Consider the following 24,143-nt stretch of genomic DNA (forward strand, 5'->3'; position numbering starts at 1 on the left):
GCACTAATGTTTTGACCACACTGTGCAGTTGGTTGTTTTAGCCAGTTCTGCTATTTCTTATTAGATTGATTTTTTTTTGCATGCCAATCAGATTACCCATTGTAATATTGGGTAATCTGATTGGCATGCAAAAAAAAAATCAATCTAATAAGAAATAGCAGAACTGGCTAAAACAACCAACAGAGCACATTATTATATTCTTTTTATTTTATGTCAAACTTGGATGTCAGCTTAAAGGGTACATGGACTTAATGAGTACACTTAAGTTAGATTTTCTCTTTTTTATTGGCTATTATTTGTTGTTTTCTGTTTATACCTTTGAAAACTGAGATGTCTCATTTTCTTGCCTTTTGACCTCATTTAAATAAGACTCCTGTGTCTTAGGCAAAGTTAAAATGGAAATTAGTCTCAGTCTCTTCACTAACTTAGAAAACTCAATTTTCTGTTGAACTAGAAATTATATTAACTGTTAAAACAGCATTTTGTCATATACAAAGCATTAATCTCTCAATTGTACATAATATAGTATTTGCCACATGAATAACTGAAAACACACACACACACACACACACACACAAATATATATTTCGACACACACTTTTAAGTAACTCTTTTGTTACTTTCTAAGGTCATTAGGGGATCTATGCACATTACAGGTACTCATTCAATATTGGGTAATCTGATTGGCATGCAAAAAAAAAAATCAATCTAATAAGAAATAGCAGAACTGGCTAAAACAACCAACAGAGCACATTATTATATTCTTTTTATTTTATGTCAAACTTGGATGTCAGCTTAAAGGGTACATGGACTTAATGAGTACACTTAAGTTAGATTTTCTCTTTTTTATTGGCTATTATTTGTTGTTTTCTGTTTATACCTTTGAAAACTGAGATGTCTCATTTTCTTGCCTTTTGACCTCATTTAAATAAGACTCCTGTGTCTTAGGCAAAGTTAAAATGGAAATTAGTCTCAGTCAAATAGTCACTTTAATTGTGTTTAACACATTTAACAAAGTTTTCTCACATATCTGAGCTATAAAACAGAAAAAGATCAAAATCAAGAACAAATTAGTTTTGTTTTTGTTTTGTTTTGTTTAATCTCGAAAGTGAAATTTGTGGTTATTTTCAGTCATTCCTATAATGCAGCTGTTTGTGACTTTCACTCACTGTCCAAAAGATCAACTTATTTGAATAAGATGTGAATGTCAAAATGGAAATCAGTCTCCACCACTCATGATTTAACTTCTGACCATTCTTGTGTCTCAAAAAAATTGAGAACTGCTCATATAAAGAACCAGGGGATTGAGGTATTTAAAACGAGTTAAGGTGGTCAAGCAGGGAACATACTGTATGAAGTAAGTTTTTGAAGAAACAGCATCAGATTTTCAGATTCAAGGTATGTTTTGATGCTGGATGTTTATAAATTGTATGCATATTTTTTTAAAATTATGATTATTATTATTTATTTTTTTAAAATAGCTGTTTGGTTATGGTCTAATGTTTTTCTCACATTTTTTATAAAAAATGTTTTTTTTTCTATTTTGCACTGTACCTAACTCCCAACTGCTCCTCGGGTGCTGTTAGCATGGCTGCCCACTGCTCTGGGTATGTGTGTGTGCATGTGTGTGTTCACTGCTTTAGATGGGTTAAATGCAGAGAGGAAATTCCACAAGTGTGTGATGAATAAAGTTGTTTTCTTTGCTTTGCTTTTATGTAGGAGCGTGAGTATATAAATACTAACTGTTCTTTCATTAATAGTTGTTTGAAATGTTATTTTGTTTGCCTTTAAATAATGAAAAAAAGTGTTTTTTAAATAAATTAAATTAATTTCTTTCATTTGATTTCATGGCTACATGCCTACATTGTTTTCCCTACATAAACAACTAAAGGCTGTTTAACTAATATATTCTAGCAGTTTTGTAAGTATTGCAGTGCAATATGGTGTTGAGCATGGAGTTAATTTTGTGCAAAATGTATTTGAAAGAAAATAATAAAATCCACACATTGTGGCTTTCATGAATATGGGTTATAGCCCCTTTTTTCTCATGCAACTATGACATTTTTGAGACATTTTGATGAGGAGGAAATAATGGTATAGGAATTAGTAAGTACAAATTTCCACATCCGACTGTCTGAAATGCCAAGTTCAGTGGGTCATTTTTACGAAACCCTACAGTAGAATTTTTCTCTTATTCAGTATTCTAAACCATACTGATTATCATTTGTAATGGTCATATATATATATATATATATATATATATATATATATATATATATATATATATATATATTTTTTTTTTTTTTTTTAACAGATTTTTAACAATGAGGAGATAATGATGTTACCTGGAAATTATACAGGGTGGACCAAATGTAGATTATACAGTATTTCATCATTATGTCATTTTAATTTACAAGTATTGAGTAGGTATAGTATAGGGTTAGCACTGTCACCTCACAGCAAGAAGGTTCTGGGTTCAAGCCCAGTGGCTGACGGGGGCCTTTCTGTGTGGAGTTTGCATGTTCTCCCCGTGTCTGCATGGGTTTCCTCTGGGTGCTCCGGTTTCCCCCACAGTCCAAAGACATGCAGGTTAGGTTAATTGGTGGCTCTAAATTGACCGTAGGTGTGAATGTGAGTGTGAATGGTTGTTTGTCTGTGTCTCACCCCTGCGATAACCTGGCGACTTGTCCAGGGTGTACCCCGCCTCTCACCCGTAGTCAGCTGGGATAGGGTCCAGCTTGTCTGCGACCCTGTAGAACAGGATAAGCAGCTACAGATAATGGATGGATGGATGTAAATGAGTGTGAATGGCTGTGTTTCTCTATGTGTTAGCCCTGCGATGATCTGGTGACTTGTCCAGGGTGTACCCCACCTCTCGCCCATAGTTGACTGGGATAGGCTCCAGCTTGCCCACGACCCTGCACAGGATAAGCGGTTATGGATGGATGGATGGATGGATGGATGAGTAGGTATATAATTCTGATCAGGTCATGTTTTGTCTCTTAGGTATTCGAAATGTCCTCCATCAGTGTTACAATATTACTGGAACCTGTCCTCAATACTGACACACAGTAATACACAAAATCCAGTTCACATCAATGGCCATAAATGCTTGTGAGATGAACTCCTTCAGTTTATCCACTGTGTGGGGCCTCCTCTCAAAAGCATTTTCTGTTACTATGTACCATAAAAAGAAATCCATAGGTATCAGGTCAAGTGAATGTGGTAGCCAGTCAATGTTGCCATGTCACCTGATCCAGTGCAGTGGGAAGGTGTTGTCAAGGTAGTGCCATACTGTCAAAGCAAAATGACGAGTGGCCCCATCTTGTTGAAAGTACAGTTTGGCGAAATCAGCCTTGGCTGTGAGTTGTGGAAATAATGAATAAATACTGTATACTGACTTTCAGCCCACCCTGTATATGTGATATTAGCGAGCTTCATGGTGCCATCTACAGCAAAACAAAGTAAAGAGAAAAAATAAAGCAAAGACTGGCAAAATAAGAGTGGGAATGAGTAATCTTTCTGAACGGATAAGTTTGAGTTTAGCTATTTGTATTTGAAATATATTCTGTGCATTTTATAATTAAAGTGTTTCCTGTGGATTTTATTTGAAACATTTTTGAGAATATTAACTTCACAGTTTTTCAGTGCTGTTGTCAGTGAAAATGTGAAGCATATATAATTATATACTATAAATCATAACTTTGGATACGTCAGTGTTATCAGCATGATTTGACATGCTGACACTATGAGCTGCTCAACAGCAAGTGTTAGACAGATTAATTAAAATATGATTATTAGTTTGTTTAATTGCACATATTTTGTTAATTTGTTTCTCTTTCTTCAATTTATTTTGTTTGACTCCACAGCTACATCATGAAGCAGAAACATTTGCTCCTGTATTTCACTAGTGAGTGTGTTTATAAACCATTTTTGCTTATAAATTATTAATTAATGAAGCTGGGAATATTTGGACACACAAAGGGCCGTATTCAGAATTTAGTTCCGTGCACATCTCCTCTTTTATATTTCTATGTGCACAGAGAGAGAGAGAGAGAGAGAGAGAGAGAGAGAGAGAGAGAGAGAAAGAAAGTATTAGATGTCCATTTGGAAAGTTTATCATATCATTCTGCTGGTATGAAGTTGTAAAGTTGTATGGAGCTCATAGCAACAGTGTTGACCAGTTAAGCACTTTTTTGCTTGATTTTAATTGATTTAGTTCTAATGTTGGGTAACTGTAATAGTATAGGTATATTCATTGTATTCACATGAACACGCACAGATGGAGGACTGACTCATTCATTCATAACTTTACAATAATCAACATGCAGAAATATCTATGAATGAGTAGGTGTGTCCAAACTTTCGACTGGCACTGGGGCAAAAAAGTATTTAGTCAGTCACCAATTGTGCAAGTTCTCCCACTTAAAAAGATGAGAGAGGCCTGTACAGTAATTTTCATCATAGGTATACCTCAACTATGAGAGACAAAATGAGAAAAAAAAAAAGATCCAGAAAAGCACATTGTCTGATTTTTAAAGAATTAATTTGCAAATTATGGCGGAAAAAAAGTATTTGGTCAATAACAAAAGTTCATCTCAATACTTTGTTATATACCCTTTGTTGGCAATGACAGAGGTCAAACGTTTTCTGTAAGTCTTCACAAGGTTTTCACATACAGTACTGTTGCTGGTACTTTGGCCCATTCCTCCATGCAGATCTCTAGAGCAGTGATGTTTTGGGGCTGTCACTGGGCAACACGGACTTTCAACTCCCTCCAAAGATTTTCTATGGGGTTGAGATCTGGAGACCAGCTAGGCCACTCCAGGACCTTGAAATGCTTCTTACGAAGCCACTCCTTCGTTGCCCGGGCGGTGTGTTTGGGATCATTGTCATGCTGAAAGACCCAGCCACATTTCATCTTCAATTCCCTTGCTGATGGAAGGAGGTTTTCACTCAAAATCTCACGATACATGGCCCCATTCATTCTTTCCTTTACACGGATCAGTCCTCCTGGACCCTTTGCAGAAAAACAGCCCCAAAGCATGATGTTTCCACTCCCATGCTTCACAGTAGGTATGGTGTTCTTTGGATGCAACTCGGCATTCTTTTTTCTCCAAACACGACAAGTTGAGTTTTTACCAAAAAGTTCTATTTTGGTTTCATCTGACCATATGACATTCTCCCAATCCTCTTCTGGATCATCCAAATGCTCTCTAGCAAACTTCAGACGGGCCTGGACATGTACTGGCTTAAGCAGGGGGACACGTCTGGCACTGCAGGATTTGAGTCCCTGGTGGCGTAGTGTGTTACTGATGGTAGCCTTTGTTACTTTGGTCCCAGCTCTCTGCAGGTCATTCATTAGGTCCCCCCATGTGGTTCTGGGATTTTTGCTCACCGTTCTTGTGATCATTTTGACCCCACGGGGTGAGATCTTGCGTGGAGCCCCAAATCGAGGGAGATTATCAGTGGTCTTGTATGTCTTCCATTTTCTAATAATTGCTCCCACAGTTGATTTCTTCACACCAAGCTGCCTACCTATTGCAGATTCAGTCTTCCCAGCCTGGTGCAGGTCTACAATTTTGTTTCTGGTGTCCTTTGGCAGCTCTTTGGTCTTGGCCATAGTGGAGTTTGGAGTGTGACTGTTTGAGGTTGTGGACAGGTGTCTTTTATACTGATAACGAGTTCAAACAGGTGCCATTAATACAGGTAACGAGTGGAGGACAGAGGAGCCTCTTAAAGAAGTAGTTACAGGTCTGTGAGAGCCAGAAATCTTGCTTGTTTGTAGGTGACCAAATACTTATTTTACTGAGGAATTTGCCAATTAATTCATTAAAAATCCTACAATGTGATTTCCTGGATTCTTTCCCCCCATTCTGTCTCTCATAGTTGAAGTGTACCTATGATGAAAATTACAGGCCTCTCTCATCTTTTTAAGTGGGAGAACTTGCACAATTGGTGGCTGACTAAATACTTTTTTGCCCCACTGTATATAAGCCCTGCGATGATCTGGCAACTTGTCCAGGGTGTACCCTGCCTCTTGCCCATAGTCAGCTGAGATAGGCTCCAGCTTGCCTACGATCCTGTAGGACAGGATAAGCGGCTACAGATAATGGATAGGTGGATATATATATATATATATATATATATATATATATATATATATGTCTCATCTTCATCTGCTTATCCGGGGCCAGGTCGCAGAGGCAGCAGTCTGAGCATGGAAGCCCAAACTTCCCTCTCCCCAGACACATCGGGAAGAACACCAAGGCGTTCCCAGGCCAGCTGAGAGACATAGTCCCTCCAGCATGTCCCGGGTCTTCCCTGGGGCCTCCTCCCAGGGGGACATGCCTGGAACACCTCCCCAGGGAGGCATCCAGGAGGCATCTGAAAAAGATGCCCGAGCCACCTCAGCTGATTCCTCTCGATGTGGAGGAGCAGCGGCTCTACTCCGAGCTCCTCCAGAGTGACTGTGCTTCTTACCCTATTTCTGAGGGAGCACCCAGCCACCCTGCGAAGGAAACTTATTTCAGCCACTTGTATCCGCGATCTTGTTCTTTCGGTCATTACCCAAAGCTCATGACCATAGGTGAGAATCGGAACGTAGATCAACCGGTAAATTGAGAGCTTCGCCTTTTGGCTCAGCTCCTTCTTCACCACACCGGACCGGTAAAGCGACCGCATCACTGCGGAGGCTGCACCAATCCGCCTGTTGATCTCACGCTCCATCCTTCCCTCACTCGTGAATAAGATTCCGAGATACTTAAACTACTCCACTTGAGGCAGGACTTCTCCGCCAACCTGGAGAGGGCAAGCCACCCTTTTACAGTCGAGAACCATGGCCTCAGACTTGGAGGTGCTGATTCTCATCCCAGCTGCTTCACACTCGACTGCAAACTGCCCCAGTGCATGCTGAAGGTCCTGGTTTGAAGAAGCCAACAGGACAACATCATCCGCAAAAAGCAGAGATGAAATCCTGTGGTTCCCAAACAGGATTCCCTCCAGCCCCTGGCTGCACCTAGAAATTCTGTCCATAAAAATTATGAACAGAACCGGTGGCAAAGGGCAGCCCTGCTGGAGTCCAACACGCACTGGGAACAGATCTGACTTACTGCTGGCAATGCGAACCAGACTCCTGCTCCATTCGTACAGGGACTGGACAGCCCTTAGCAAAGAGCCCCAAACCCCATACTGCCGAAGCACCCCCCACAGAATACCATGAGGGACACAGTCGAATGCCTTCTCCAGATACACAAAACACATATGGACTGGTTGGGCAAACTCCCATGAACCCTCGAGCACCCTATGAAGGGTATAGAGATGGTCCAGTGTTCCACGACCAGGATGAAAATCGCATTGTTCCTCCTGGATCCGAGGTTCGACTATTGGCCGAATTCTCCTCTCCAGTACCCTGGAGTAAACCTTCCCGGGGAGGCTGAGAAGTGTGATCCCCCTATAATTGGAGCACACTCTCCGGCTCCCTTTCTTAAAAAGAGGGACCACCATCCTGGTCTGCCACTCCAGAGGCACTGTCCCCAACCGCCACGTGATGTTGCAGAGGCGTGTCAGCCAAGACAGCCCCACCACATCCAGAGACTTCAGATACTCAGGGTGGATCTCATCCACCCCTGGTGCCTTGCCACTGAGGAGCTTGCAAACCACCTCAGTGACTTTGCTTGTGTAATGGACGAGTCCACCTCTGAGTCATCAGCCTCCACTTCCTCAATGGAAGACGTGACGGTGGGATTGAGGAGATCCTCGAAGTATTCCTTCCACCACCCAACAATGTCCCCAGTCGAGGTCAACAGCTCCCCACCCAGACTATAAACAGTGTTGGCAGAGTACTGCTTCCCCCTCCTGAGGTGCCAGATGGTTTGCCAGAATTTCTTCGAGGCTGACCGATAGTCCTCCTCCATGGCCTCACCGAACTCCTCCCAATTCTGAGTTTTTGCCTCTGCAACTGCCCGAGCTGCGGCACGCCTGGCCTGCCAATACCCGTCAGCTTCCTCAGGAGTCCTGGAGGCCAACATGGCCCAATAGGACTCCTTCTTCAGCTTGACGGCATCCCTTACTTCTGGTGTCCACCACCGGGTTCGGGGATTGCCGCCACAACAGGCACTGGAGACCTTGTGGCCACAGCTCCAAACAGCCGCATTGACAATGGAGGCAGAGAACATTGTTCACTCAGACTCAATGTCCCCCGCCTCCCTTGGAAGCTGAGAGAAGCTCTCCCGGAGGTGGGCGTTAAAGACCTCCCCGACAGAGTGCTCGGACAGACGTTCCCAGCAGACCCTCACCACACATTTGGGTCTGCCAGGTCTGTCCGGCTTCCTCCTCCGCCAGCGGATCCAACTCACCACCAGGTGGCAACCAGTTGACAGCTCAGCCCCTCTCTTCACTCAAGTGTCCAAGACATAGGGCCGGAGATCAGATGAAACAACAACAAAGTCGATCATCGACCTCTGACCTAAGGTGTCCTGGTGCCACATGCACTGATGGACACCCCTATGCTCGAACATGGTGTTCGTTATGGACAAACCGTGACTAGCACAGAAGTCCAATAACAAGGAACCACTCGGGTTCAGATCGGGGAGGCCATTCCTCCCAATCACGCCCCTCCAGGTGTCACTGTCGTCACCCATGTGAGCGTTGAAGTCCCCCAGTAGGACAATGGAGTCCCCAGTCTGAGGACCTCTCAGTACCTCTCCCAGGGACTCCAAGAAGGCCTATCACCTATCACCTGTTTTGGAAAGGAAGTTTACTGACTTTCTATGGTTGCTACTTGTTAGCCAGCAGATTAGCATGCCACCTCTTCTTCCATTCAAAAGGCTGAAAACGGATGTGAGGTTCTTCTGCAAGTGACGTAATGTGAAAAAGGCTAATTACATGCACTGACTGATGCCACTTCTGGCAGGTGCAACAATGCACCAACAAGGACAATATTCTCACACTTACCTGATACAGTGCAATACTTATTACAGTGCAACCTCACAGAGCAACTTTTTCGTTTTTATAGCTTTTGTATATTTTATATTTATATTTCTACACTTTTACATCCATACTCAATACAATGCAATACCAAATACAGTGCAATATCCTGAGTTTTGTAGCTGAACTGAGTTTCTATAACTAACTAGAGACAATTCCCCTGTGGGAAATTGTGAGAGTGATGCAGTGGCTGTAGCAGTCGCTATTGCAGGAGCTGAGCTGAACTGTGTGAATGTGTGACTTGCCATGAGGCTACAAGCCTGTGTCTCTCTGAGAGCGAGCAGCCCCTCCCTCCTGTGTGTGTGTGAGAGAGCGAGCATCCCCTCCCTCCTGTGTGTGTGTGTGAGAGCGAGCAGCCCCTCCCCCATCCGCGCGCTGAGAGCAGAGACACAGAGTGGCACACAGAAACAGTGTTGCCAGATACTGCTGATGTTTTCCAGCCCAAAATATGTTCAAAACCCACCAAAATGCACGTAAAACCGCAACAAATCTGGCAATACTGCACAGAACGTGCAGGATTTTCTCAGAGTGCTCCCTCCAAAAAAACGGGGATTTACACGAAAACGGGAGATATTCACAAAATTTTTTCACATTGAGCACTACAAGGCTCTGATGAACACATTGATATAATTTTCTTGTCTCTAGTGTAAAAAATGATATTAGGTAGGCTATCCAGTGCTGGATTTACATACTTTGCAGTTTAACGTTTGATACATTTTAGAATGTTAAACTCGTCGCGTCTGTGCTCAGTGCTTTCCTAAATTGTCGGCCGCAAGAAGCCCTCGCACGAATGCACGTGTTTTTTTTTTCGGCGTTCGCATGCCAAAAAATTCGCTCTCAAATGCGAGTGAAATGTGCGCACTGTAGAGCCCTGGCCACAATGGTTATCACAGACAAACCGATTTCCTTTGTTTTTGTAAAGATGCTTGATGAAGGCATCTTTGTAGTCCTGTAGAATGAACCTAACTCTCCAAATTGCTTTGAAGAGCTCATGCAACTTCTTGACCAACTTTTGTCTACCATACTTATAAACTTCTGGTGGAATACCATCTTTATCAGGGGCTTTGCCTGACAACATTTGTTTGATGGAATCCTTCACCTCCTTTGGACTTGGTTCAAGAGCAAGCTGGGGAAGTTTGGAATGTTGAGGGATGGAAGCTATGATATTTTTGTTGATAATAGAGGTGGAATTCAGCAGAGTTTCAAAATGCTCTTTTTCAGCACTGCATCTCTCCATGCTCTCACGGAAGGCGGTTGCATTTCTCTGCCTCTCCCTTCCCTTATCTTTCCTGCTTCTGCTGTCTTGTCTGTCTATTGTCTATACTTTTGAGAGACTCTCTCCGCACTGCTCTCCAAACTAAAAATCATGGAATTGATAAACTGGTCTCTTCACGCAATTGACACAATTTTCTCAATAAGAAGCCTGGGTTCGGGGGAACCAGCCTGTCCTGCCGGAACATTCGCAGCTGGCTACATGATGGACGCATGGGAGAGGTGGCAAGTCGTGTGCCTGGCGGTTCTTTCTGTGGAGGACATTGAAGACATCTACCTATTCGGAACCATGATTACAGGACTTTTGCTGATTGGATTAGGCATTGCCCTGGTTTATCAAGGAAATCAGAAAATGGTGACAGCTGTCCAAAGCCCCATAAAGCTGCCCGGCATGATTGAAGTGGTGGGAAGAGCTGTCGGCACTCAGACTGTGGCTATTCAGAACTTGAACTGCAACATGGATAACATCATGGAGAAGCTTTTGGCTTTGCAAAGGAAAATGGATCGATTCAGAGACCAGAATGAGCAAACAGAGTAGTCATGTAAAAGAATGCATCTACTCGCCCCAAGACCAAACAATTCCAATCTTATCTGCTTTCGGCTTCCTCAGCCAGCACTGGCCTTGGCCAAGGCCGTTGCTGGGACAACAACTCCCCTGAAAATCACTGCAGTCAGACTCTCTCGTATTCCTTCCCCCACTTCCCACGGTCGCCGCTTTTACCCCCAGTGTGACAAGTGGGTAAGCGCCGTCTTCGGCTGCAGGACCTGACTGCTTGTTTGCGCTGGGTTACCTATACCTCTGCCCCTCCCCCACTACCCCCTTACCCCTCCCATGATCGCCCCCTCCCTCACCCCCTTCCCCCTCGAGTCCCAAGTTTTCATGTTGTAAAGTGTACTGTGTTATTTTGTGCATATGTGCTGAGGTGTTTTTTTTAATGTTCCCACACTGTACTCCCCACAGGTGCATAGTGTGGGGGTTGCTTTTTTCTCCTCCCCTTCCCTCATGTTACTCTGTATTTTTCATCCCTGTCTTCCTGTCCTGTCTACTCCCCCGTGTCAATTGTATGTATGTATGTATGTATGTATGTGCATGGATGGGTTGACGGCTAATTTCGCTGGTACCTGTGACTAAGTGACAATAAAGGGTTCATTCATTCATTCATTCATTCATTCATTCAAGATATCACTATTGTCTGTTAGAAATGTGTGGCCATCAGAAACAAGCACAGGTGATGCTCCACTTTCCTGTGGACCGTACACTTTCTTCAGACTATTGTAGAAGGCTTTAAAGTCATTCCTGTCAGCAGCATCTTGGAGTTTGGCAGCCTTAGTTGACCACCAAGCCTCCTTCATTTGTCTGAGAGCAGTTTGAACCCAGTTTTTACACTTCTTGTATATTTGTTTTTTGATGGAAGAGTTTTTGTCATTAATCCAGGTTCTGTGTGAGTTATGGATTTGATGGATTAGTAGCTGAACCTCTGTGTCATTGTCATCAAACCAATCCTGGTGTTTGCGAACTGGAAGACCCAGTACTTCTAGTGAAGTAGCATAAGCTACTTCTCTTAGAGCTTTCCAGGATGATTCAATGTCATTGGATATCTCAACAGAGTCGAGAGAACATTCAAGCTGATTGCAGAGCTCGGGTCTTTTTTGGACTAGATTTCAATGACAAAATGTTGATGCGCTTAGGTATTGATGACCTCTGGAGTCTCTTTAAAGCAAGATGAAATGTGACCTTACAATGAAGGAGAGCAAGACCTGAAAGATAGCAGGTGCTATAAAAGGAATGTGTAATCTTAAAGTCCTTTGAATACCGTTTCTTTGTCATCACAAAGTCTATCATATGCCAGTCCTTGGATCTAGGATGCATCCAGGTGGTCTTAGATTGTTTAGATTATTAAGGTTAGATTGCTGAAAGAATGTATTGGTAATAGTGAGGTCGAATTCTCTACAAAAGGAAAGAAGGCATAGACCGTTTGAGTTCATGCGACCAACATCATGGTGTCCTAATACACCACTCCATGACTGATGGTCAGTGCCAACTTGAAAGTTGAAGTCCCCCATAAGGATGAGCTTATCCTTATGTTGAATGCTTCTGATGGCATTGCGGAGTTGGTCATAGAAGTCATCCTTTTCCTGCTTAGAGCTGGTCATGATTGGGGCATAGCAACTAACTAGTGTGGCACCAGCATTGTTTTCTAGGCCAAGTGTCAGTGTCATGATGTGATCCGAGACATTTTTGGCAAAGAAGTCAAGGATTTAACTATTTCCGATTTGACGGCAAAACCAACACCTGATAGGCTCTTCCTACTTTTTCCGATCCAGAAAAAAAAAGCATATCCTCTTCTTACTTCCTCTAACTGCGATAAACCTGCAAGCAGAGTTTCACTGAGTGCAGCGATGTTGATGCAATATTTCTGCAGTGCAAAAGAGATGAGTGCCATTTTGCATTCTGGTGCTGAGTCATTGTCTTGAAGTATGCACAGATTCCAAGATCCAAGATTAAATTTCTTGTTTCTGCTCATGGGACTGTGTTACTGGATAACCAGACAGCTGCAGTGGGCTGCCAAATTGGAGAAGTAAGCAAGCAATGTTTAGGACTCCTTTTCTCACCCCCCTCGCCATATTAGAGAAAGCAGTGCTATGTCTAAAAAGACCTGCTTTGTCACCATTGGAGGACATGGACAGCACAATTGCTCATGGGTTTGAGCTAGAATGGCCATCACCCATTGATCGCCACTGTGTAGATCACCAGCTAGAGACTTTCAGTAATATCCTTTACTTATCCCCTTCACCTTTACTCTCTCACCATTGGACCTGTTGCAAGTTGATGGTGTGTGGAACTGACTGCTAAGCTGATGGACTACCACACTGGTGATTTGTTTAAAGTGATGAAAGCTTATGTAGGACCAGCCACACTTTTTGGAGCTGCCGAAAGCAAAGGATTGGTGCACATGTATGCCACAGGAGCAATAGCTCCCGCCAGCATAGTTGTCAGGATCATCAAGACACATAAGGTCCTCCACCACAACAAGGTGGTAGTCCATAGAGGGCAAAAAAAAAAAAAATATATATATATATATATATATATATATATATATATATATATATATATATATAAAATAAATAAATGGTCTTTCACACCTATTAGTCCATTTGCTGAATCCAGTTGATTTCTCACTGAATATAATTAAAGGAACCATAAACAAAACAAAACCCACTGTCTGATTTGTGTTTAGGACTGTATAATACATGCAGATAATGCCATTATTTATTGGTCAGAAATAAGACAACAGGAAAAAAAAGAAGGAAACAAATCTTTGTTAATTGTGCATAGGTCTTCAGTCTAAGGTCTGACCAAAAGAACAATAAAATAAAAACATATGAGAAAAATTAAATAGACCAACAATAAACTGCCATCTTACAAACAATAGTAATGAAAATAAGAAAGTAATTAAAAATACTCTTTGGCTTTTGACATTCTGTGCCTGTTATCAGAATATCAGTGGTGAAAAATGTCAGAAATAGACATCAGACAAGTGAGTTATAGGATTATATTTAAAATCTACTTTGCTTGTTTGTTTTAAAATGCCCCATCCAGCCAAGTTTTCACAATTGCTGGCAATCAGTCCCCAAGGACACAGATGGCAATGAAATGAAATGGTGTACGTAAATGTTCACTTTTCTGTCCTTTTTATTGTTTCTGGATGATTAAATTATTCAGGATTTTTTTTTTTTTGAAATGGCAAATGACAGGCTGAACAAGAAGATTGAATTATGGATTGCAAACTTCATTCTTTATTAAAATCAAATAATTTTTCAAACATTCACCAATTCAAGTTGACTGTACTAGAACATAAATTTATTAGTATACTATTTCTTACTATAAAATGTCACCAACAGGTTTAGTTCCAGTTGCTGTCTCAATCATGGGAAATGTCTCTCACAAGTATGACCTGATCATGACGCTGCGGTCATGGGCTGATGCACAGAATTACTGCAGGGTGATGTATACTGACTTGGCAACAGTCCTAAGTGATACTGATTGGTCAAGGTTGAAGAAAGAAGCAGCAAGCAAAGGTCTGGCAACATCTGCCTGGGTTGGATTGTATGATGATCATACTAGCTGGCGCTGGTCCTTAAATGATCTTCTACTGAAAGATCTCACTTATACCAACTGGGCCTCTGGACAGCCTAATAATGCTCTTGGGATAGAATCATGTGTTATGTTGGTTGGATATGGTTTATGGATGGATACATCATGTCAATTTCTCAGAGTTTTCATATGCTACGATGGTGAGTAAATATCCTGACTTTAATTTGTTTTGATGGCTGCTTTTTCAACATAATTTGAGTCAAAGTGTTTCCTACCATTTTACTCACTCTAGTACATGATCAGGAAGGATGAGCCAAGGTTTCTCTAATACAGGAGCATCTAAAAAAAAAATCAGAATTGTAAAAATGAATTTTTATTTGTAATTTAATTCAAAAAGGTTTTCACATATTCTATATTCATTACATGTAAAGTGAAATATTTCAAGCCTTTTTTTGTTTTAATTTTTATGATTATGGTTTATAGCTCATGAAAATCAGAAATCCAGTATCTCAGATTATTAGAATAGTTCCTAAGATTAATAAATTTAATGAATGTAATAATAAGTTGAGGATTTAAAATAAATGTTCAACTTCTGAAAAATATGTTAATTTATACACTCTGTACTTGGTTGGGGCTCCTTTACCATGAATTACTGCATCAGTGTGGTGTGGCTTGGAGGTGATCAGCCTGTGGCACTGCTGAGGTGTTATTGAAGTCCAGGTTGATTTGATAGCAGCCTTCAGCTTGTCTGTTTCTCATCTTCCTCTTGACAGTTAACCATAGATTTTCTCTGGGGTTCAGTTCAGGCAAGCTGGCTGGCTAGTCAAGCACAGTAATATCATGGTCAGCAAACCATTTGGTAGTAGTTTTGGCATTGTGGGCAGGTGCTAAATCATGCTGGAAAAGGAATTCGACATCTCCATAAAGCTTGTCAGCAGATGGATGCATGAAGTGCTCTAAAATCTCCTGGTAGATGCTGTGTGGACTTTGGACTTGATAAAACAGTGGACCAACACCAGCAGGTGACATGGCACCTCAAATCATCACATACTACGGAAAATTCATACTGGACCTCAAACACCTCGGATTCTGTACATTTCCACTCTTCCTCCAGACTCCAGGACCTTGATTTCCAAATGAAATGCAAAATTTACTTTCATCTGTAAAGAGGACTTTGGACCACTGAGCAGCAGTTCAGTTCTTTCTCTCCTTAGCCTAGGTAAGATGCTTCTGACATTGTCTCTGGTTCAGGAGTGGCTTGATATTAAGAATGTGACAGTTGTAGCCCCTTTTCTGAAGACATCTGTGCATGGTGGCTCAAGATGCACTGACACCAGCCTCAGTCCACTCCTTGTGAAGCTCTCCCAAGTTCTTGAATCGACTTTTGACAATCCTCTCACGTCTGTGGTCATCTCTGTTGCTTGTGCACATTTTCCAGCCACTTTCTGTGGCTTACCCTCCATGTGGAGGGTGTCGATGACCGTCTTCTGAACAACTGTCAAGTCAGCAGTCTTCCCCATGATTGTGATCGTGTGTACTGAACTAGACTGAGAGATACACTGTATTTATACTGTTTGAATAGTAATTTACTCAAACTTGAAATGAAATATTCTAATATTTTGAGATATGTTGTTTATTTTTTGTGCTGCAGGCCATAATTATCAAAATTAAAATGTCAGGGTGTGGGCACTTATGGATGTATATGCAGGGGAGAGCAGGGAAACAAACTGAAGACATAGCCAAATTGGAAAACTAGAAGAGGCTTCTTGGGCATTGTAGTTCTGAGAAACCATGTTTGTAGTTTGGTTAGAGCTATTGCTCTCAACACCATTACTGACAGAACACACACACACCCCGAGGAGCTCCCTCTGGGAGCTATGTTTTTCCTGGGGTGCCCTCTCCCCCTTGGTGCAGGCTTGTCGGGGTGCTGTGAATGAAACTCCTGTGTGAACAGTGGATCTAGAATGTCTTTGGCTCCTTCCCAGCTTTGTTCCCCTGGTCCATAGCTCTTCCAGTCTACCAGGTATTCTAACTGCCCTCTTCTGCATCTAGAGTTGAGTATTCTGTTCACCTGGTAGATGGGTTCTCCTTCTAGGCTAAGATGAAGATGATCTTGGGCAGGAGCAGTCTTAGCAAGAGGACCTTGAATGGCTGGTTTCAGACATGAGACATGAAAGGTTGGGGCTATACGGCAGTGAGGTGGGGGCTCTAGTCGGTATGAGACTTCATTGATGCACCGGAGTATCTTGTAGGGACCGATGTAGTGCGCCTGAAGCCCCCTGCATATGTTGAATTCCTTGAGATCTCTCATGGACATCCATACTCTGTCTCCAGGTGCAAACTCTGGGTTGTCACTTCTATGCTTGTCCGCGTACTCCTTATAGTTGGGATTTACTGTCTGAATGCATTGGTGAACCTCCTCCCAAAATTGCTTGACTTCATGAAAACCACTCCTCAACTGGCTTGAGCCTGAGTGGGTGTGTCATCCCAGGGTAACGGGGTGGCTGGTAGCTGAGCATGCACTGAAATGGTGTTAGTTGCGTAGCAGAGTGCTTAAGCAAATTCTGTGCATACTCTGCCCACGGGATGAATCGAGACAAGTCCCCCTGGTTCCTCATGCAGAAAATCCAAAGGAAACACCAATCTCCTGGTTAGCCCTCTCTACCTGGCCATTGGACTGGAGATGATATCCAGACGTTAGGCTCACTGAGACTCCTAATCATTCCATGAAACAGGTTCATAATCTCAAAATGAACTGGGGACCATGGTCTCTGACTATGTCCTCTGGGATGCCAAAGTATCTGAAAACATACTGAAATAACAGTTCAGCAGTCTGGAATGCAGTAGGTTTGCCAGGTAATGGAATGAGTCTCAGTGCCTTGGAAAATCTGTCCATGGTGACCATGATGGTGGTGTTACCTTGAGATGGTGGTAGGTCTGTTGTGAAATCGATGGCCAGGTGCGACCAGGGTCTCTGAGGTACAGGGAGTGGACAGAGTTTACCAGAGGGAGGGATTCACAGAACCTTTGCCTGGGCACACTCAGAGCAGGAAGCAATGAACTGGTTCACCTCAGTTCACATTTTCTCCCACTAGTACTTACTCTTTAGCATCTGGTGAGTCCATTGGTTACTTGGATGGCCCGTGGCAGGAGATGCATGTGCCCATGTGATGAGTCTCCCTCGGAGAGGTTTAGTGATGTAGAGGAGGCCAGGAAGATGCTTATCTCTTGGTCCAAGTCCCAGGCGATAGTCTGGACGAAACAGTCAGGTGTGATTTAATCGGGTGAGACTCAGGGTTACGAGGTGACGGGTTGAAGACACGTGAGAGAGCATCCACCTTGGAGTTCTTGGAACCTGGAAGAAAGGAGGTCATGAACTGAAAACGTGTGAGGAAGAGTGCCCATCTGGCAAGGCATGGATTCAGTTTTTTGGTGTTCTAGGTTCTTCCAGTCGGTTAATATCATGAAGGGGTGTGTAGCTCCCTCTAGCCAGTGCCTCCACTCCTCAAGAGCCAGCTTGATGGCTAACAGTTCTCTGCTCCCAACATCGTAGTTTCTTTCTGCAGAGATGAGTTTTTTCAAGAAGAATGCCACTGGGTGAAGTTTGGGTTTCTCGCTGAAACACTGAGAATGATTGAGAACACTGCCTACCCTGGTTTCAGAGACATCTACTTCAACTGTGAAGGGTTTGGTCGGGTCAGGGTGTTTCAGGATCAGGGCTGAAGTGAAGGTGGTCTTGAGTCGATTGAAGGTTGCCTCAGCTGCGAGGTTCCATTGGAGATGTTTGGGTCCTTTCTTTAACAGGGCCATTAAAGGATCAGCAATCATACTAAAACCTCTGATGAAGCGATGATAGAAGTTGGCAAACCGTAGGAAACATTGGAGTTCCTTCACTGACGTGAGTACAGGCCAAGACGTGATGGCAGACACCTTGGAGGTATACATGCTGATGTCTTCTGCACTGACAATGAACCCCAAGAAGGAAATTTGACATAGATGAAGCTTGCACTTCTCAGCTTTTACATAGAGGTGGTTCTCCAATAGACATTGGAGAATAGATCTGACATGTCCCAGATGACTCTCCTCATCTGGTGAGTAAATCAGAATATTGTCAATATAAGCAATGACAAATCTTCCCAACATGTCCTGAAGCACATCATTAATGAGACACTGAAAGACAGTGGGTGCTGAAGAAAGCCCATACGGCATTACCCAGTATTCAAAATGGCCGGCAGTAGTGCTGAAGGCAGTCTTCCACTAGTCTCCTTCCTTGATTCTGACAAGGTTATATGCGCTGTGCAGATACAGCTTAGAAAATATCTCGGCGGTTCGAAGTAGTTCTAATGCAGATGAAACTAGTGGAAGAGGATAAGGATACTTGACCGAGATCTGGTTGAGTCCTCTGTAATCAATACAGGGTTGAAGGCCTTCTCCCTTCTTTTCCATGAAGAATTCCGCCGAAGCTGGTGACTTGGATGGACGCATGTACCTTTGCTTGAGGGCCTCTTGGATGTAATTCTCCATGGCAGTTTGTTCCCTTTGAGAAAGGGGATAAATACGGCTGCGTGGAGGTGATGTACCTGGCAGAAGATCGATGGCACAGTTGTAGGGACAATGTGGTGGCAAGCTACAGGCCTTACCTTTACTAAATACTTCAAGGTCAGAATAGCACTCTGGAACATTCTGTACTGAATTAGGCTGTGGACTCTCCACAGAAGTAGAGCTGAGACAGAGTTGAGAATGTGAGAGACAGTTCTGGAACATGTGGATGACCGTTGGAGGATTTCCTTATTCTGCCAGGAGATTAAAGGGTCGTGGAGCTGCAACCATGGATATCCTAGAATGATATCATGGTTAATGGTGGAAGTGACAGAGAGAGATGAGTTCAGAGTGGAGTGCTCCCACCTGAACAGGAGCAGTTCTAATGGTAACCAGGCCATCTCCTATTGGTCCTCCATCAATGGTCCTGATGCTGAGTGGACTTTGCAGAGGGGTTGTGAGCAGATCAAACTTCTGGACAATCGAGCTATCGATGAAATTTCCTTCTGCCCCAGAATCTATAAAGGCAGACAGCACACATGTTGAGGATGCCAGTTTCAGCAAAACAGGTACTTTGAAAGACTGTGATATGAGTAGCACGCTGTGTGAGCACAATCGCTATCAGGCGTGTTAAAATGTAAATAACTTTTCTAGAATTTCACCAAAACTCATTGAATTTTCAGCATTGTAAGAGAACTCCCTAAAGTATTATCCAGCAAAACCCCATTATGATAGCACAAATCTAGAATTTTTAACAGAATTTTAGTTCTTAATTTAACGTAATTATGGACGTCACACGTAACATTTACACCCATGAAAAATCACTTTGAATGCTGTTTTGAAAGTTTTGATCAAATATTCTCTATAATAAAAAAAAATTTCCGCTTAAATATTATAAACACACAGTCTTTTAATGTATCAAAAAATAATTTTGATAAAGCAAGGAAATTCGGAAGAAAATTTGTTTTTTCTTTTGCTTGTTGTGTGCGTCACGCTACCAAAATCTAACTAACCCCTTCACGAACAATTCCAACTTTCATGGACTTGTAGCGCAAATAAACCTTTCAAAAAAAAAATATAATACTTCTCACCCAGTAAATTAGAATCCTGGTGATTTATATCCTCGTAGCTTCAGTAGATCTAGAGATTTAGTCAATTTAGTAAATCCCAAACGCTGTGAAACACGCCAGCCATCTATGGTGAGAAGTGCTGCTGTAGTTGAGAAACTCTCATTTCTCCCACTTCCAACTAACTCCGTGACCCATACCAAAATAACAATGTCATGCTCATCACTTAAGGATGATTTATGCCAAGTTTCACAGAAAAATACAGTGAAATAAACTTGCTAGAAGCATTTTTCAAAATCCCAAACATTATGAAACATTTCTTGTTGGGTTTCAGGTTACAAATTTTGAGAATAGAGAAATTGCAGCGCAAAAGTTTGCCACTAAACTCGCGAAAATACTCCATCCTAGCAAGTTTCACAACCGAACTAGGCTATGTGACAGTCCGTGACCACCCAGGAATGTTCTAGAAGGTACGCTTCTAGGCACGTGCGATCGAGAAAGACGCCACGTGAGGGCAGTAAAGGTAGTATTTCCACTGTCTTATGACGTTTTTGCTTGTTTTAGCGTGATAAACAATGCATTATGGGTAATCATTAAAATGCTAATTTCAAGGTTAAAATGGGTAAAAACAACTAATTTATATAGATATTGTAAAAATTGTGCCTAATAGTTATTTCAGTACATAAAATCAAAACCTGAATTTTTAAATTTTTTTTCCCCCCCATGTTACACCATTGTGCATCTATAGCATGCTACTCATCTGAGTTAAAGTTCCTGATTGGACTCACCAGATCAGGGGGAATTTCAGCAGGGTTGGCGCGACACGGACAAACTGGACACTTGGTGATATGATTACCTGAACTCCCGCAATAGAAGCAGAGACCCTCTTGTCTCCTCCTCTCTTGTTCAGAGCATTTTAGATGAGTTTGAGAAACTTTGAGTGTTGACATATCAGTAGTCTGAACAGGCTTGGTGTCTCCCCTAAGAGAGGGTCGGTTGGAGAGTAGATGATCCAATCAAATTGCTAGGTCAGTGAGGGAGTCCAAGGTTAGATGCTCATATCTGCACACCAGTTCACTTAATTTCTCTAGGCAAAGACCTTGATGAAACACTGCTTTTAGATACAGCTCATTCCATCCACTAGCAGCTGCCAGAGTTCGAAAATCCAGAGCATACTCTACAACTCCCTTGGAACCCTGTATGATGGTGAGTAAGCTCTCACCAACTTCAATCCCCTCAGGTTCATGATCAAATACTCACTTGAATACTGTAGTTCAATAAAACAATGCCGTGTGCTCCTCTCCCTTCCTCCATACTGCACTAGTCCACTGTAGCGCTTTATTGGTGAGAAACGAAAGAAACTTTGTGATCTTACTTCCTCTGAGGTGTTCGGCATGGTCGAGAAGTACATGGAGCACTGAAGTAGAAATCCCTTGCAAGTGAGGGCATCAGCAGTGTATTTTTCCGGAATGGGGAGCAGTGGTGTAGGGCTCAGAGAAGCTTCAGGTTGCGTTAGGAAGACCTGCGATATTACAGCTGCTAGCTGTGCCATCCTGGTGCTGAGGTCTGCAAGCATCTGTTGATGTTTTCCCAAGAGGCGTCCCTGAGCGTTCAAAGCAGTCTGCTTTGCCTCCTCTGCTGCATCCATGTTAGGCGAAGTATCCTGTCAGGATGCAGACACTTACAGATGCATATGCAGGGGAGAGTGGGGAAGCAAAGTGAAGACGTAGCCAAATCGCAAAACTAGAAGAGTAGTCAAAGGCAGGCAAGGGTCAGTCAATCGGTAAACAGAGCAATATAGAGCAGACGAGAGATGTAGTGGGAAATAGCAATAGTGAGGGTCAAAGAAACAGGACCGCAGGCAGAACAGCTAAAGCTTGATATGACTGGGTAAACTCAGAATGATACTTTGCAGTGAGAGTGTGCAAGAGAGGGGTTTAAGTAGCATGGCTGTTTAGATGTGAATGAGAGACAGCTGACTTCAATAAGCTGGTGACAGGGAGCACTGTGCTTCTTGGGCGTTGTAGTTTTGAGAAACCATGTTTGTAGTTTGTTTAGAGCTATCGCTCTCAATGTCATTACTGACTTAAAATAGAAAAATGTTTGAAACATTTTAGTTTAGGTGTAAGGAGTCTAAAATATGCTAATTTTTTTCCTTTCTTAAATAACTGATTGAAAATATTGAACTTTTTCATGATATTCTATTTTTTTTAGATGCACCTGTAAATATATTGAATATTGGTGTATTGGAATCACATTTTAGTGGAGGCAGGTGCAGAGAAAATGTTTACAATTTTATTTTTCTTTTTTTTTTTCCACAGCGAAGTTCAGTGGTGCTGACAAGTTCATTGCCATCAACAGTCTAGTGACCTGGCCTGAAGCTCAGGCTTACTGCAGAACACATCACACAGACTTGGCCAGTTCTCTTAACAGCTCAGACAACAACATATTAAGGCAGCTGAGGGATAGCCAGAGTGATTCCTGGATTGGCCTATACAGACACACTTGGAAGTGGTCAGACAGGACCAATATTTCAAACCCCCTTTGGGCTTCCAGACAACCTGATAATTCTGAAAGAATTATGGGGAGCTGTGGAGTGGTTACTAACGGACTGTTCAGTGATGAACCATGTACCAACCTGCACTATTTCTTCTGTCACTCCAGTGAGTCTTTTGTTTCCTTGGCTACTGCTACCAACATGAAGACTTTGATCTTCAGAAAATCCAAAACTGAATCAAATTTGATCACATTCATTCATTCATTCATTCATTCATTTACTTACTTACTTATTTGCACATTTTTGGAGCACATTTTTGAAAATCTTTAGTTGGTTCATGTAACCCTGTAGAATCTACTTGGTTATGTTTTCTTTTCCTGTAGGACTAAGTTTCCTTTGGCAGATATGCCGTTTATTTTCAGTTTTTATTTCATTATGACAACATTTTATTTACATTGGGTAATGCTCAGAAGATGTTTTGAACAAAGGTAAAATGTGTTTAGGAGTGAGAATTATTAAATAAAAGAATGTTCATGTGTTGACCAATCAATGAAGAGGGGAGAGGTCACGCAAGGGGAGAATGGAAAAAAAACAAAAACAATACAAAGGGGAATCGTGCTCTTGGAACCGGGACTGAAGAGAGGAAAGACGTGTTGCCAGAGCTAAATAATTAATGTTCCCCTGGGCACTCTAAGTTGCTTACAAGTAGTCAGAACGACAACTTAAGTGTATAGAGTGTACTTTTGACCGGTGATTTACCGGCGAGGACGTTTCCAAATCTTATGGTTTTGTAGCTAAGTCATATAGCCAAGTCAATAAGGTTAGCAGCTCGCTAGCTGGGACTGCGCTGTTTTTGAGAGAGCCTGCGGAAAACGGGATCCAGCGAGGGAAGACTGTGCCTTTGGGGAACGGTCAGCGGTGCTGTGAGGAGTGGAGTGGAGACACAAATCGGCAGTACAGCTCGTGAGTTCTACCGTGGTGGCGCAATGACCTGCAATGGACCGGAGTTTCCACAGACTGAGTGAGTAAAGATTTTTGTTTGGCGCGCGAGTAGCGTGAAGAGGCCATTTTAAAGTTTCTAAGGCCGCTACGTTCACAAGCTACTGTCAGGCCTGCACCGGAGACATTGGTAGCCATCATTTAAGTTTATAATTGCCGGCTTAGGATTATATTTGGGCCCATAGGTTTAAGGTATACCATTTTTCTTTTCGTGTGTGCAGTTGTGTGTGAGAAACATTTGAAAGGGTAACTGTTACTGTAACTGTTTCATTGTTGGGCTAACCCCACTTGTTATCTGTAACATTTGCGAGGGGATATTTAAAGAGGTACCAGGGGCGGTCCTGGGGGCGGTCCGACCGGGCAGCCGCCCGGGGCGGCATCGCGGGGGGGCGGCACGAGCACGGGCGCAAAAAAAAAAACGGTCCCAAAAAAAAAGGTCCCCCAAAAAAAACCCCCGAAAAAAAAAACAAGACGGGCGAGGGGGGGGCGCCAGCAAGGGGTTTCGCCCGGGGAGTAAATCACTCTAGGATCGCCACTGAGAGGTACCATATATATTTGGTTGTTATAACATCATCTGTTAGAGATGAACGTTTTGTGGTAACATTTTAAAGGGTTACTGTACATTTTTTTTGTTGAGCTATTATCATCCACCTGGGGGGTATTTCTTAACTGTGAAGGACTTTAA

The 24,143-nt window shown here is 42.5% G+C and overlaps 1 protein-coding gene across 1 annotated transcript; it reads left to right on the forward strand.

Moving 5' to 3' along the window:
* Positions 1 to 3,873: 3,873 nt before the first annotated feature.
* On the forward strand, positions 3,874 to 23,689 carry LOC132882597 (C-type lectin lectoxin-Lio2-like). The gene is made up of 4 exons (XM_060915687.1): positions 3,874 to 3,910; positions 14,164 to 14,556; positions 22,284 to 22,476; positions 23,680 to 23,689. The coding sequence occupies exons 1-4, from the start codon at positions 3,877 to 3,879 to the stop codon at positions 23,687 to 23,689; spliced, it is 630 nt and encodes a 209-aa protein (XP_060771670.1). The 5' UTR covers positions 3,874 to 3,876.
* Positions 23,690 to 24,143: the final 454 nt, after the last annotated feature.

This window comes from Neoarius graeffei, chromosome 3 (genome assembly GCF_027579695.1).
Source record: "Neoarius graeffei isolate fNeoGra1 chromosome 3, fNeoGra1.pri, whole genome shotgun sequence".
Classification (NCBI taxonomy): domain Eukaryota; kingdom Metazoa; phylum Chordata; class Actinopteri; order Siluriformes; family Ariidae; genus Neoarius; species Neoarius graeffei.